This window comes from Hyaena hyaena, unplaced genomic scaffold (genome assembly GCF_003009895.1).
Source record: "Hyaena hyaena isolate Hyena2069 unplaced genomic scaffold, ASM300989v1 scaffold_312, whole genome shotgun sequence".
In the NCBI taxonomy this organism is placed as follows: domain Eukaryota; kingdom Metazoa; phylum Chordata; class Mammalia; order Carnivora; family Hyaenidae; genus Hyaena; species Hyaena hyaena.
This window is the reverse complement of record NW_024080943.1, coordinates 578,030-594,542: the sequence shown is the minus strand read 5'-3', so window position 1 is coordinate 594,542 and position 16,513 is coordinate 578,030. Positions and strand designations below refer to the sequence as shown.

At 47.8% G+C, this 16,513-nt stretch overlaps 1 protein-coding gene across 2 annotated transcripts in view; it reads right to left on the bottom strand.

Moving 5' to 3' along the window:
- Positions 1-7,012, bottom strand: part of MYBL2 (MYB proto-oncogene like 2) — a 34,240-nt gene extending 27,228 nt beyond the window's left edge. Inside the window, exons 1-2 of one of the 2 annotated variants that reach the window (XM_039248502.1) lie at positions 6,798-7,012; positions 3,465-3,558 (exon numbers count right to left, since the gene is read on the bottom strand). In XM_039248502.1, the coding sequence (XP_039104433.1) occupies positions 3,465-3,558; positions 6,798-6,817 (114 nt within the window). In that variant the 5' untranslated portion in view covers positions 6,818-7,012. The remainder of the gene's footprint in view (positions 1-3,464; positions 3,559-6,797) is intronic. The other variant, XM_039248501.1, reaches the window with a different exon arrangement.
- Between the last annotated feature and the right edge of the window lie 9,501 nt (positions 7,013-16,513).

The following is a 16,513-nucleotide window of genomic DNA, read 5'->3' as shown; positions in this document are numbered from 1 at the left end:
AGGAAGCAAGTGAGAGGGGCACGCAAAATGATTTTGGAGGGCACGGCAGGGGTCGGACCCACACGAAACCGCTTCGGCCTCTGTGTCACACAAAGCCACTGATGCATTTGAGCACTTGTGCGGTCACAGTCTGATGTGCTTATTATGAAGTTCACCTCGGCAGCTTCAGGGAAAGGGCTGTAAGAGGGCAGAATGGAGGAAGGGAGGCCATCAGAGGCCCCCAGGCCAGAGATGACAGCAACGCAGCAGTGGAGATGGGGAATCTTGGGCAGAACCACAATTAGTGAGAAGACATTAAAATAGTCTCCTGAAAATACACTGCTGACTCTCCCAACAACACAAAATCTCAGTATTATGAGGATGCGTGAAAAAAGTAGGACATAAGAGAGGGCACACCGCATGATTCCAGGCATATGACATTTTAGAAAATGTCAACTAATCTGTAAGAACAAAAACGTAGTCGGTGGTTGTCTGAAATCAGAGGGGAGGGAGGAAGGGATGGACAGCAAAGAGGAGCAAATAGTGTTTAGAAATTAATGAAAATGTCCTATAATGGGATGGTGCAGGCAGTTTCACAGTTATACATCTGCTGAAACTCACTGAATTGTACTTTAAATGGTTGCAGTTCAGTATGGAAAGTATTCCTCATATTGATTTTTCTATTTTATACACAAATAAAGAAATTATGGTATATATCCATACAATGGAATGTTATTCGACCTTAATACAGAAGGAAATTCTATTAGAAGCTACAACAGAGATGAACGTGGAGGACACAGGTGAAATAAGCCAATCAGAAAAGGACAAATACTATATGATTTCACTCGTGAAGTATCGAAAGTAATCAGCTTGGGAGGGAGGCCTGGGGGGCTGGCTGTTAAGCGTCCAATTTCAGCTCAGGACATGATCTCACAGCTTGTGGGTTCGAGCCCCATTTCGGGCTCTGTGGTGACAGCTCAGAGCCTGGAGCCTGCCTCAGATTTTGTCCACCCGCCCCCCCGCCGCCTCTGCCCCTTCCCTTCCTCCCTCCCTCTCTCAAAAATAAAATATATGTTTATATATATATATATATATGTATATATATATATAAAGTAATCAAAATTGGGGTGTCTGGCTGGCTCAGTTGGAGGAGCATGCGACTTGATATCAGGGTCATAAGTTCAAGCCCCACACTGGGTATAAAGATTACTTAAATAAATAAATATTTTAAATAAATATGTCAAAAATCATAGAAACAAAAAGTAGAAAGAGGATTCCTAAGAGTTGGGGGAAGGGTGATGAGGAATTTGTGTTTAATGAGTATAGAAATTCAGTTTTGCAAGACGAAGAAGTTCTAAAGATCTGCTCCACAATGGGAATATACTTAACACTACTGACCTGTATACTTAAAAATGGCTACAATGATAAAGTGAATGTTCCATGCTTTTTAACATACACATACTCCTGGACAGAAAACAGGGCCACTACAGAAATCCAGACCCTCAAGTGCAACCCAGCACCAGCTGGGCAAAGTCCCCATAAATCCTATAGCTGAGCCAGCCCCAGACACCCTGCCCTCCTCTGCCACCTGGCCTGATCAGGCCAACACTCTCCTTCTTCCCATGTCCCCACATCCATCTCTAGCACTGCTGTCCTGACAACTGGCAAGGACATTTTTCTGTTTCATCTCCATCTCCTCCTGGACCCCAGGGGCCTCCTCCTGCTATCACTTCCATCCCACTGACCCAGGCTCTCCACAGCTGCCTGGTGCAGCGCCCTCCCCCACTCCCTGGGCACCAGTCTCCAGGCCCCAGGTTGCCCCCAAATCTCATTCATTCTGCACACAGCAGATGAGTTCCCCTTAAGCCCAGCTATGTTCAGATCATTCCTCTGCTTTAAAAACCTTCAATGGCTCCACCCTGCTAGCTCAAAATCCTACACACTGAGCCTGACATTCAAGGCCCTTCAGGATTTGCCCCCAGTCAATCTTTTTGTCCCTATCTTTCACCCATTCAATCCATTCAAGGACTCTTCCCTTCAACCAAACCAGGGCCCTTCTTCTTGCCTTTCTCCACCTATAATCCATTTCCTATTCTAATATACTCATCATTTTGTACTCTTCCCTGACTTGATTTCCAAATCCTTATCCATGAAACTCCCTGAGCTCTTCAGGCAACATTAACCTCTCCCTCACAATTACCCAGTGCCTCCTATGTGCTGGGAGCCCCAGCACGGGAAGGAGAGATACGATGGTGAGCATACACTGATCTTGTCCACAGGCTCATGCAGTCTTCTCTCTCCACCTCAAGTGGAGAGCTGTTCTGGGCTGGGGACCCCAGCTTGTTTGTCCTTCTAGGCCAACAAGAGTTGAATATAGCTCCTGGCCCACAGTGGGATGAACAGAAAAGGCTGGCTTAGCACCCCTCTGAAGAAACATGATTTCAAAAGGTTTTACAACTCATACACGAAGTGGGGGGGAAAAGCCCTCAACTAAACCTACCCAGGAAAAAGGAGGTAGAATAAAAAGATAAGGCCAGCAGGAGTCGGGGACAGAACAAGAGTCCAGGCCTTAGGAAAGGTCTAGCAGTTTCTATAAAACTAAACCTACAGCAACCCCAGGACGATACATAAGTTATCTCCCCTAAAGAAATGAAAACATAATCCTCAAAAAAGATGTGAGCAAGAATCCTCCCAGGAGCTCTAACCACAATAGCCCCAAACTGGAACCAGCCCAAAGGCCCACCAACAAATGAAACATACTGTGGTAGACCCATACAATGGAATGCTATTCAGCAATAAAAACGAACAAATTGCTGAATCAAGCAACTATTTCGTTAAGCGAAAGAAGTCAGATAGAAAAGAATACAGCCGTATGATTTCATTTACAGGACATTCAAGAACAGGCAAAGCAAATCAGACTAAGAGACATCACATTAGTCATTGCCTGGAGCCATGGAAGACGGACCGTAAAGGGAACTTTCTGGGATAATCAAGGTGGTGGTCATGTGGGTATACATACTTGTCAGAACTATTGAACTGTTCGCTGTCAAAAGGTGCATTCGAATGTATATAAATTATACTTCCATGAAGGTGATTAAATAATAAAAAGAGAATCAATTCAGAGTTGGACGTCTCAAGACAATTTTTTAAAATAATAATAAAGAGGAGGTTGCAGAATTAGCAGTTAAAGGTCAAGAAGCACAATTAACGCCCATGATGCAGAACACACCAGCTTCCAAGAGAGAGAACAGCAACTGCTGGCCCTGAGGTCTGAGACACAGTCTCCCTAGAGTCCTCAAGATGGAGAGTCCCTGGGAGTGCCCTGAGAAGAGGCGCTGGGGAGAACCTGAGGACCCCTCCATCTCTTCAGCTGGCTCCTCTTCATCACACCCCTAGGGCATCGGGCAGACATACCTCAGTTCTCTGACCAGCCTCTCAGCTGCCATCAGCCTCCCTCCCCTAAAATGTCCCTCAGTGTCACTCACCTCCTCATGGGTCCATTTGACCTTGCACTTGCTGTCCCTTTGCTCTGGCACGTCTGAATCTGTATCCTGGTAGTGCAGCTCATCCAGCTCCTCACTGCAGGGAGAGCAAGCTAAGGGTCAAGGACATGTGTCCTCACACACTGCTATGTGATGGACAGTAATCTCTAGGTAAAGGCTTAGGGGAGACTGCCTTTTATGTTCTACTTTTGATATGTCCACCCTCGTCTTTTTCTTTAATTCTTTAATGAATTGGGGTTATGGGCTATTTTTATTTTCTTCTTTCTTCTTTTATTTTTACAAACACCCTAATGATTTCAAAAGCTTCAAAAAAAAAAAAAAAAAAAGGCTCCACCTAGAATATTATGATATTCCAAACCAGACACCCATTTAATATTTTCTTTTGGGGGCACCTGGGTGGCTCAGTCAGTTGAGCTTCTGACTTCAGCCCAGGTCATGATCTCATGGTTCATGGGTTCGAGCCCCGTAATGGGCTCTATACTGACAGCTCGAAGCCTGGATCCTGCTTTGGATTCTATGTGGTGTCTCTCTCTCTTTCTCTATCTCTGCCCCTTCCCTGCTCACACTCAAGTCTCTCTCTCAAAAATAAATCAACTATTTTTAAAAATTTTTTTTTAATTTTTCTTTTGGACAGAACTGTTTTAAATTTTATGGATTTTAAGGATTAAACCTGATGATATATGCAATCACCAAGTACCAGGATTTCAAGAAATATTGGTTATCTGAGAATAATATTTAATACATAACGTCAGTGACTATGTCCATTTTCCAATCCTTGGCTACACCAGGCATTGTTTATGGAGAGGAAAATCAAAGTACAAACAACCTGGTCTTCGGGATGTTTTTACGTTCTAAGAGGCAGTTTTTCAAGTTCCTCCAAAATCGCCATATTTATCTGGTTTAATGATTACGCAAATAGAAATTACACTATCCACCTCTAGGAATGTCAGCTGCTGGGGGCGGAGGCAGGGGAGGGTTAGTAAGCTCCCAACTCCAAGCAGTGGGACTGCCTCAGGTCATCTGTCAGGCACATTCCTAAGTCAGGTGTCTGTAGGCGGGAAAAGCCATTTCCAAACAAGCAAGGCAAGCACAAGCCTTGTTCCAAAAGGACAAGGACTTCCTTGCATGTCCATCTTCCTTCCCCTTCTCCAGAGCTCAGCATCTTCCTAGAGTCACTTGCGCTCCCACACCCTGGAAAGCCTCCTGTCTCAGAATGAGACCCCCCCCTTTGGGGCCTGTCACCAAAAGCCTTAAGAAATGTTTGCTCAGGGAATGACCGGGTCCCCAAATTAATAAGTAAACATGAATTCTGCTGCCTACTGGTTGATAAGAAATGCTAATTAAAGTAAATCTTTTCGAAGTAGAAACAGAAGGGATGGACAGTGTCTAAACCCAGGAATACATGGGTCACAGGAGCTAGAATTCAGCCTTGCTGGGTCTTCCCTGACCCCATTCATAGGGTCTTCCTCCAACACAAAGTAGGGGGCAAAAACTTCACAAGATACTAACAGAATGAAGCTGCCTTTAAAATCAACTGCACCCAGACTTCTAACAGAAACCATGTTTAGTTCTCTAGCACACAGATTCTAACAGAAGCCCAGTAAATGTTCCTTCAAGCACACTCTCTGGTGCTCCAACACTTTACTGGGGACAAGCAACTCAGCTGGGAGACTTGTGAGATAGTGTAGAAGATATATCATCAACATGGAGCTAACCTTCTACTTCACTGGCATTCCCAATATCTCCATCTAATAGATGTGGAAATTAAGGCTGAAGGGGCGGGGGGATGCCACTCGCCAAGTCCACAAAGCCAGGCTCCAGACCTGCATCTTCAAGCCCTCACCCTGTAATCCCAGCTGAAAAAGCAGAGAGCAAGCCGGTGGTGGCAGCCACATGTAGGTCCAACACACCCTTTCTATGCCCTTCGATGTTCTGGGCTCTGCTCCAGTCCGTGTGAGTCAGAAGCCGAGCGGGAAGTGGGGGCACTGGTGCAGAGGAGAGTTACAGCAAGTGGCCAAGAATGGAGCTGAGGGGCTGCGGGGTGCCAGGACGCAAACCATCCCTCACATGGGAAGGGGGTCCTCCACTGAGCCCCAGGGGAGAAGTGGCAGTGGGGCTGGGGGTGTGCTGGGGCTTTGGGTTATTCCCTGGGGTAACATTTCCAGCACCAAAAATCAGGACAGGTTCCCACAGGTGCCTGACCAGAAAACTCCTCCTGGGAACTGGAGCTGCCCTGGGAAATGGTGGCCTGAGGACGGCAGAGCCTGTGAGAGCACCCTGACCACTGCCCAGGGATCAGAGGCTTCCTCCTCGAGGAGTGAGTGCTTCTCAAGTCTCCACCCTCCGCCAGAGGGGGGAAACACCAAGGGAAGAGGCAGTTACGGTTAAGGGGCTGCCGATTCCAGGGAGGGAACAGGGCGGGCAGGACCCCTTTGTCCTCGGACTTTCCAGACTGGTGAAAAGCCGAGGTCAGGCCCCGGGCACACAGGTGTAGGCAGGGACCTGGAACCCACACACGAGGTTCCAGGTTCCACGCTGCCACTTATTCTCTGGGGGAATAAGTAAAATGGAGCCCGCAGTTCCTGCCTTGGCCCCAGAGCGGCCTTGATATGCATCTGTCCCTCTTCCCCTCACCTTCTACCCCTGCCGCTCCAAACTCCTCATGTGGAACAGGAACACAGGTCTCTGAAACTAAACCGAGCTGGGGCCCGACACTCAGGTTGGGGACGATTAGACGGGAGGGGGGGAGGGGAGACACACAAGAGTCCCCTCCCCCCCGACACCCTTCTCAGGCCGGAGAGGGCTGGGGGTGCTCTGTACTTCCCGTAATGTGGAGAAGAAACGCCCTCCGCCAAGTATCAATCCAAATAGGCTAAATAACTAAATAACTAAAAGTCCTGCAGGCTTTGGTTTCCCCGTCGCTGCGACTTGGAGGGAGAATCATGTTCCCACCCCAGGGGTCGCCTCCCTCCCCAGTAAAGGCCCTAGCAGCTGACACCGCCATCCCACCCCCACCCCGCAATTAGGCGGGAGACAAAATGACATCATGCAGGGCTTGGCCCGGGTCCCAGGAGACCCGCCCGCCCCGGCTCCGAGGCCCAGCACGCCCAGGGAGCGGAGCAAGGGGACCCTAAGAGCCCCCCGGCTTCGCGCAGGCCGCCCCCCCCCCCGCCTCGGGCTACCCGGTACGCGGCAATTCCCGCGGAAGCCCCGCCCCGCCCGGAGGGGCCACGGCGAGGGTGGAGGTGGGGTGGGGGCAAGGGTCAGGGTGGAAGGGAAGGTGGGGGGAGCCCACTGCCGCCCGGCTCCGCTCACCCGCGCGTCCGCCGAGACATCCCCCCGGCCCGGGCCGCGCCGCGCTCGCCCGCCCGCCGGCTGAGCCCGGAGCGGGAGCCGGGCCGGGGTCAGGCGCGGCTGCTCAGGCCGCTCCGGGACCCGGGGCCGCGCTGGGAGCCGTCAGCCTGTCCGCGGGTCCCGCCGCCGCTCGCAGGCGCTGCGGCCGCCGCCGGCGCGCACAGAAGCACTTTTCTATCTCCCGCCAAGCGCGTCGGCGCCGCCCGGGCCTGGCGCGCGGGCGGGCGGGCGTGCGCCGGGCGGAGCCTGCAGGCTGCGCGGGGGCGGGGCCTGCGGACAGGCGAGCTCCGCCCCCTCCCAGAGCTCTGAAGCCCCCCGGGGCCGGGAGCTCGAGTCTGAGGGTACCCAGCGAGCGTCGGGGTGGGGCCGGGAAGGCCGGGGGTGATCGCATTGGGTCTTGGGATTTGCGGTCCTGAACCGGCCGCCATTTGACTGAGCCCGGACCTAGGCCAAGTGTGGTGGGTCCGGGGCGGCCCAGGTGTTGCCCACCCAGCCGACTGAGGAAAGGGAGGGATGAATCAGGCCGGGGAAACGGCCTGTGCAAAAACCCTAAGCGCTACTCCAAGCCGCTCCTCCGTCACGTCACCCCTACCTAGGCAGGGTCTGTGCCTTGGAACTGTCTCCCTGCTTCCTCTCCAGCCTCGAATTCGATGGCTCTCGCTCGGCTCAACTCCCGGCAGCCCGAGTGAGCTTCCCAAAATGCAAAACCAATCTTTCCTCTCCGGAACAAAAAAACCTCTCTCCCCTCCCTCAGGGTAAAATACTCCCTAAGCAGGCTTATAGGATTCTGCCAGATCACCACCCAGCCCCTAGCCAAAGGAAACTAGCTAGCCTCCTGGCCTTTTGCCTCTGCGTGGGCCATTATCTGGCCGGGAACACTTCCCGCCGCTCGCACCGAATTCCAATCTATCCTTGGGGTTCCCTGCCCACCATCTGCTTGTTGACTAGCGCGTTTTCCCCTCCGAACTATGGGCACGGTGAAGTCCAAGTAGCCTCCCAATTCCCGCAGTATCCCCAGGGCCCAGAACTGTTCAAGGGCTTAAACTCTTAGAGGCTTAGCGAGCATTTTCCATTTTAAGTTGCCATTTACCAAGTACCTTCCAAGAGTCAGGTCACACCGGGCTCCCTGGGAAGAATGCTCTGAGAGGAACGTAAATGAACTATGAGACAGGAGCCTGGGGAAACCTGGCTGAACCCCAGCGTTTTGGCCCCTGCTGCATCCTAGCTAGATTCCTCTTCCTGAAATCTGAGGAAAAGGCCACCTTACACGCCACCTGGGGCCAGCCTAGCCAGCTGCTGCAAACTTCATTTACCATAGAAGAAGGAACACTGACATCTTAAGTGCCAGAAGCTTCCACATCAATTAATTCAGGTCTTCCCCCACCCACTTCCTTCATAAAGTAATTCATGCGGACATCCCCTCTTCATTGCTAGAGCATGATATTTAAGAGTGTGGACTCTGAAGCCAGACTTCTTGGAGTTTGATTCCCAGCACCATCATTTACTACTTGTGTGATCTTAGGCAAATTACTTAACTCATCTACCTCTGTTTTCTCAGATGCAATAATTAGATTTATCAAAAACTTAGATAGCTTTTACAATGGATGTGCCATCCACTGTTCTGTATGTGTTATAAATTTTAATTCATTTAGTCCTCATAACAATGCTATGAGGTAGTGTTAGAATGAACCTCTTTTGGCCAATGGGGAAACTGACACACAGGTGTCCCTCTTACCCCCAATACTACTGGTAAATGGCATAGCAGGGATTCAAACCTAGGTTATCTAGTCTAGAGTCTATGCTCTTTTTTTTTATGTTTATTTATTTATTTTGAGAGAGACAAAGAGCAGGGGAGGAGTGAAGAGAGAGGGAGACAGAGAATCCCAAGCAGACTCCCCACTTCCATCCCAGAGCCCGACTCAGGGCTCAGTCCCACGGAACTGCAAGATCGTGACCTGAGCCAAAACCAAGAGTTGAACACATTACCCACTGAATCACCCAGACACCCCTAGTGTCTATGCTTTTAATCACTACACTGGTACCTACTTTGTAGGATGGTTGTAGGATTAAACAAATTAATATGTGTAAACCACTGAGAATAATCCCTGGCCCTTAGTAAATACTCTTTTAGTTGTTATTGTTGTTGCGGTGATGATGGTGATGACGATGACTCCTCAGCTGCCCTCGTGCTTGTTCTTTGAAGTCCAGGAAACCGCTTTGCACACGACACACATTCTCACATGGATTACTAGTTGTATTTCAGGAGAAAGAACCTGGCAGCTCTGGCAAGGTATTTGTCCAAGGCAAGAGACAGGAAGCAGCTGGAGAGCCCACCTGGAATCTGGAAGTGGGGCCGACTCGACCAATACACTAGAGCCTAAGAAGCCTAGAGTCAGTGCTGTGAGTCAGGGAGCAGGGAGATCACCCTGGTGCCTGATGGAATCTGGTAATCTCCACAAGTGAGTTTCCCCAGTTACCATCATATCAACAATACTCTGGGCAGAGGGGACTCCCAGGTATACTGAGTGCAGCCACACCTGGGAGTGGTCCCTGGATCCAGGATTGATTACTGACTGCTGTCTACTGGGAAACCTTTCTTGGACATGCCCAACTTGGACAGGGAGCCTGCAGTCATTTGGTTATTCCACAATCTTCCCCACCCCAGGCTCCAAACCCAGGGCCTGCCTCGGTCTTGGGGAAGACAGATGAAATCTACTTATTAAATGCTCGGGGGCCCAGCACCAAGCTGGACACAAAACAAACACTGATTGAAGACAGGTAAATGATAAGTAGGATCACATGGCCCTTCTGCCTGGCTTCCTCTCCATCTACCCAGCACCTTCCTTATCATCATTCTCTTATCATACTCCCTCCGCCCACAATTTCATTGTTCTCTCAAGAGCCTGGACAGCTCCACATTCACATTTTTAGCTTCAGATCTCTACCATGATGTTTGGCTCCTAGTAGGTACTCACAGAAGGGATTTTACACATTTTTTTAATTGAATGAATGAAATATTACAACACTAACATTTGGGCTAGAGAGTTAGTAAGGCATAGACCAAAACTGAGAGGACATGCAATGCCAGAGTTTGAAGTGTATCTAGTAAGATATGGGACATCAAGAGATTTTGAAACAAAGGGAAATTTTTCAGATACTTTTGCCCTACCCTCAAGGGTCTCAGTGTAGAGAACAGAATCTAGAGAGCAGGTAAGTGGCTATAGACCTGAGAAGCCAGTACCAAGACCGGAAATGGCACAGTCGCTACAACGGGGTGGATTCCCCAGTGCAGGGAAAGTAATTCAATTACCTGCTGCAAGGAGTCCGACCTCTACAGAAAAATCTTCTCACTCACTTCTCGAAGGATTGAGATTTTATGAGTAACTATTTGCAAAGCACCTATCTTTGAGTTTCAGTGGGGAAAAACAGCAAAATATTCAACTCAGGAAAGTTGCCATGATCATACTGCTAGTGGGCTCATAGCTTGACATAAAGCACCCGTAATTTGAAATGTAAATATAATGGATGCTGTTTGTGAAAATATGCTGAAATGATTGAGACTGGGCTGCAGCCAGGGCCCAGTCATTATGAGTCAATCTAACCATCCACACTCTCCAGAAACTCATCAGCTAATAGGGTAGACAATGAGTAAACAGAAAAGTAGATCTATAAGGGTGAAGATAAACTTCAGGGGCTGTGGGTGCCCACCCAAAAGGGTCACCAAAGGCTCTCCAGACTTTGGTGGTTTAGGAATTTGCAAGGTAGCTAATGTGGGGAATAGCACTTCAACCAGAGGCAATAGCCACTGCATGCCAGAGTGAAGAAATATTAATAAGTAATCAGGGATTGGGCAGAGTTGAAGTCCTTTTGACTCTTCTCTCACATCACTTATCTGATCCATCTGCAATTCCTATTGTTTCTACCCTCAAACTCTACCTTCAAAATATATCCAGTAACAAGAGCACACAAAAAGATGCTCAATACCAGGTCATCAGGGAAACACAAAACCATCCAGCCACATGGAGACAAGAAAAATGAGTGCGTATGTCCACACAGAAGTTTTTATTTTTATTTTTTTTAATTTTTATTTATTTATTTTTTAATGTTTTATTTATTTCTAGGAGAGAGAGAGAGAGAGAGAGAGAGAGAGAGAGAGAGAGAGAGACAGCGTGAGCAGGGGAGGGTCAGAGAGAGAGGGAGTCATAGACTCTGAAACAGGCTCCAGGCTCTGAGCTGGCAGTCAGCACAGAGCCCGACGCGGGGCTCGAACCCACGAACCGCGAGATCATGACCTAAGCGAAAGTCGGACGCTTAACCCCACCCAGGCGCCCGGACACATAAGTTTTTATATAGCTTTGTTTGTAATAGCCCCAAACTGGAAACAACCCAAATGTCCATCAACAGATGACTGGGTAAACAAATAATAGATATAAAATAAGTATATCCATACAGTGAAATACTGCCCAATAATAAAAAGGAATTATTGATACAATATGAATCTCAAAAATAATTATGTTAAAAGCCAGAAAGTGGATATTGCATGATCTCATTTACATATAACTGTAGAAATTGCATAACAGAACCAATCAAAACGACAATGGTTGCATAGAAGGGATTACAAAGGGACAGAAGGAATTTGCGGGAGTGACTGATATGTTCCATTTGTATAATTCTAGGGGTGCCCACTCAGGTGTGTGGTGTGGGGTCACTGACCACAGAACAAGGGAAGCAATTCTGCTGGGTTTGTCCAGATCATGCCGGCCCCTGCTGTGTCCTCATTTTTGCAACTGCATAGAATGAGAATTTCAGAAACCATTTAATCCAAACTTCTGGCGTTTCCGATACAGGTGCCAGGGCCCCGGGCTGCTTTATACACACAGCAATTCAGCCCACAGCCCTGACCTCTACCCTGGGCTTTCTGGGCATCAGCTTTCCCAAACTGAGTTCGTGTCACTTGTCCAGCAACCAAGCAGGGAAGGACTCGCAGGTTAGGGAGTGGACAAAGTCAGGGATGGACCTGCCGAGGGACGCCAAAGCCTCCTCCGGCGGCGGTGGAATCCACCTCCACAGCTTGGCCATGCCCCGCGGCCACCCATGGCACAGGGCGGCCTCATCACCCACACCTGGGAAGATGAGAGGAAAATCAAGCTTTGGAGTCCACGTAGCGGTCTATCGCCGCCCGCTGTGATCCGGAGCGAGTGACGTGACTTGTTTCGAACTGCCCAGCCGGTAAACGGGGACGCAAGAAGGACTGAGTGGTGGCATTGCCGGGCGCGCTTGGTCTCAAGCGCGGCGCGAAGCATCTCGGGAGTCGCGCCTCCTGACGTCACGAGGGGGCGCCTGCGTTCGGAGTCCTCTTGGAGGCTGGCTTCCCGGCCGTGGAGCGCAAGACAGCTTTGCCTCGGGCTGCTGCCTGGCGCGTGATCCCGCCAGTGCCGCGCCGTCCCTTGAAGCTGCAGTAGCTGGGAGGCTTCCCCCTACGCCTGTCGTTTCGGGTCGTTCGGAGGACGGGTGAAAAAAAAGGGCCAGGGGTTGAGAGGGAGCAGGTCAGGGAGGTGGTCGGCCACCGACCTCATGGCGGTCACGGGAGTTGGCGTCCAGTGGTCGCCGTTCTGCCTCCACCTGGCCCTGACTCCCCGAGTATTTCGGCAGCCCAGCACGGGCTCCTGACGCTCCAAGTTTCCTTCGTGCTACCACTTGCGCGTAACCATTTGCGATTCTACGAAGTTAATTTCTCTCCCCATTTAGATGGTGAGCTGCAGAAGCACAGCGCTAATATAAACGGTGGTAGGCTTCATGGTAAGATTTGGTTTAAGTAAGATTTATTATCTTTAAAGTAAATGATTTCTTCCTGTCTTTTGAAGGTAGCGGAAGAAATTGATGACATTGTTGCAGAACGGGGAAATGAATGGCTGAGGAGGGTGAAATTCGTTCTCTTCAAAATCCTCCAGTTCCATGCATAGATATTACCTAATTTTTAAAAAAATTTTCATTAGGGCATACGTAAGAACTCTAGAACCTTTTAGGGAACCGTTTTAGTAAAACCTCTCATATTTGGTTTTATAAATAAATAACAGCAAAAGCTAGACTGTAGATCTGTGAACCATAAGAAACCACAAATTTTCCATCTTGCTCTTGGGGAGAGGAGAGACGTTTGTCCCCAACATGTTATCTCCCCTTTCCCATTGTATCTCCTCTTCTTCTGACACTCCAGTTTCTCTGAGCAGAGATGTATTTGAGTTCAACAAATAAGATCTACAACAGTTACTTTTATGCTGTTACCCACTAAGACTGGTACTATGACTTATTGTTTTTGTATTTTTTAATGGATTTTTTAAATGTTTATTTTTGTGCATGCGAGAGAGAGAGAGGAGGGAAAGAGAAAGAGAGGCAGACAGAGGATCTGAAGCAGGTTCTCTGCTGTCAGCACAGACATGGGGCTTGAACTCATAAACCATGAGATCATGACCTGAGTGACTGAGCCACCCAAGTGCCCCAGTTTGTATGTTTTAAGAGTGAAGTTGAAATACTTGTTCAGTTCCATTAACTTTTTCATTTAGAGAGGCTTGTGTACCTGTGTACCAGAAGTTTGAGCGCATTGGTGAACAGCAACTGGGATAAAAGCATTCTTGTAGCTCATGTTTGAATTTAAAAACACCCCTGCTCACCACCTTCACCAGTTGACTGAACTTAATTTCACTAATAGAGGACCAATTTGATATACACAGCATCAGCTATGAGCTATTCTGGCCAAAAATGTTTAATTCAAAGATACTCAAGCCTTTAAACCTAACTTCCAATTTGCAGGAAAGGAGATAACGGGATAATAGACACCATGCTGAAACCATCAGAAAAATCCAGAATGTGGGACACATAATTTAGTCTCCTCAAAAAATCAGTGTCTTAAAAAAAAAAAATAAGAGAAACACAGGGAACTGTGTTTTGTACTTAAAACAGATCAGAGACATTCAGATCCAATGTATGAACCTTGATTGGATTGTGACTCAATAAAACACCTAAAAAACACATTTTGGGGACAACTGGGGAACACCTGACTAAGCATTAAATATCAGACATGATAATGGTATACTATAGTTATATAATGTCTGAAATTTAATACCAAGTGTTCAGTAAAACATTCACACATATAAAGCATAATATGTCAATTTTTAAAAGGTGGTAGGTACTGGTATTTATTTTATTTTATTTTATTTTATTTTATTTTATTTTATTTTATTTTATTTTATTTTATGTTTTATTTATTTCTAGGAGAGAGACAGCGTGAGCAGGGGAGGGTCAGAGAGAGAGGGAGTCACAGACTGAAACAGTCTCCAGGCTCTGAGCTGGCAGTTAGCACAGAGCCCGACGCGGGGCCCGAATCCACGAACCGCGAGATCATGACCTAAGCGAAAGTCAGACACTTAACCGACTAAGCCACCCAGGCGCCCCGGTACTGGTATTTATTATGCTATTCTTTCCACTTTTCTAGATGCTTCAAATTTTTCAAAAGTTGGGAAAAAACATACATCTTTGCCACAAGGGAAAAAGCCAGATGACCCATGACAGGACAGGCTTTGCCCCCTCCCAGGCCACCTTCTCAAGTCCACGTAATGGGAACACCTCTAGGTTAGTAAGCAGGCTGTCAGTGCTCCTCTGCCCCTAGGTCTCTGTAGGCCTCTGCGTCCCCTTTGGGAAGTAAAGTTGGACTCAATTCAGATAAAAAGTTCTTGCTAAAACCGGAGGTACTGGAGCGCCTGGGTGGCTCAGTCGGTTATGCATCTGAGTTCTGCTCAGGTCATTATCTCACGGTTCGTTGGTTCGAGCCCACGTCGGGCTCTGTGCTGACAGCCAGCTCAGAGCCTGGAGCCTGTCTTCAGATTCTGTATCTCCCTCTCTCTGACCCTCCCCTGCTCACACTGTCTCTCTGTCTCTCTCTGAAAAATAAAACATTAAAAAAATTTTTTAAAATAAATAAAACTGTAGGTATATGTTCTAATTATCTATTTCTACATAACAAACTACTCCAAATTAGTGGCTTAAACTGTGATTTTATAATGTTTGTGGATTCTGTGGGTCAGGAATTGAGAAAGGTACAGGGACAGCTTGTCTGCTCCATGTCTATGGCCTCAGCTCGGACAACTCAAAGGCTAGGGGTGACTTGATGCTGGAGACAGGAATCACGTGGAGGTGTCTTCACTCACATGTTTAGCAGGTGATGCTGGTATAGGTTGGGACCCCTAGCTGTTGGCCAGGACACCTATAACATGGACTACCCACATAGTCTATCCAAGAGGCCTCAGACTTCTTGCATTGTTGGCTTGTGGCTCTAAAGGCGAGTGTCCCAAAAGAACTAGGCAAAAGCTGTATGATGACCTTTGATGACCTAGCTTCAGAAGTCAGTGTCACTTCCACTATAGTGCCTAATTCAGAGGGAGGGAACATGGACCTCACCTCTCAACTGCAGAAGCATCAAACCCACAGAAGAGGATATGGACTGTGAGATAACAGTTGAGTATGCTTCTGAAATATATTCCAAATATATTGTCACAACACTCCAGTTGTTCTATGGCTGGTTTTCTCTCAGCTGGCCTCCAGATTCTGCCCTCTGAGCAAAGTGGTCTCCCCTTTCCCCAAGACTGCTCTGGCTTGGCTACTCTGAATAAGCCCTCCACTAGGGCTTGAGTGTGTGAGAGAATGGAAGCCTGTGAGCAGAGCTTTAATGGGAATAAATAATTTGAAATTCAGGATGTGAGCCTTTCTTGCTAAGGGTTTGAACTTCTAAAAATGTTAATTCCTTGGTAGACTGTTCTCATGACTTCAGTTATCAACTCCATATGAAAATTATCGACATCCTTTCTAAACCTCAGGGATTTCTAGCTATTTACTGGTTATTTCCACTGGTACGAACTGCCATCATCTCAACTGGATTCATATGCTCCAAAGCAGCTCACCCCTCAGAATCTCCATCTTCCATTTGCTCCACCACTTCCCAGGATATCAGGCTCAAATTCTTGCCAATCTGACCTTCCAACCATCAGACCAAATCTATTTCAAAATGCCATCTTTCCTACACCAGCACTTTAGTTCATCCTCATTACTTCCTCTTGGGGTTATATCAAACTCTCCATAAATGGCCTCTTCCACAGTTCTCATCTTTATAGAACCCACCAGCTAAACTGTTCCCACTGCAACACAGTCCTTCCACACTGGCAGTGGCTCTGCAATCTTCTTTCTGGCGTTCAGCAACCACCAAAGCAGGTTCCCAGCGTACCCAGTACACAGCTGTCCCATTCAAGCATGTACAGTCTTTCCCATTGTCCTTGGGACAGATGATCACATCACATCATCATAACACAAAATGACAACTCAGTGCTTCAGGAGCTCAGAGGAGGGTGACAAAGTGTGAATGGAGACAACAGCCTCCAAATGGTTGTGTCCTGTGGGCAGCTGGGAAATGAAGGGGTGAGTGATCTATGTAAGGAAGGTATCTATCTACTATTTCATCTTTTTCATTAAGCACATTGGGCAAACAGATCATGCAGGTTAAGTTTGTTTTATATCCTTGAGCTAGTCCAAAACCTTAATAATATTCATAATCTTGACATTTATGCCTTTGATACAGGAGACTGGAATTCAGAACTATAGTCAGAAGAAAAGACTTCAATGAAAGACTTTCA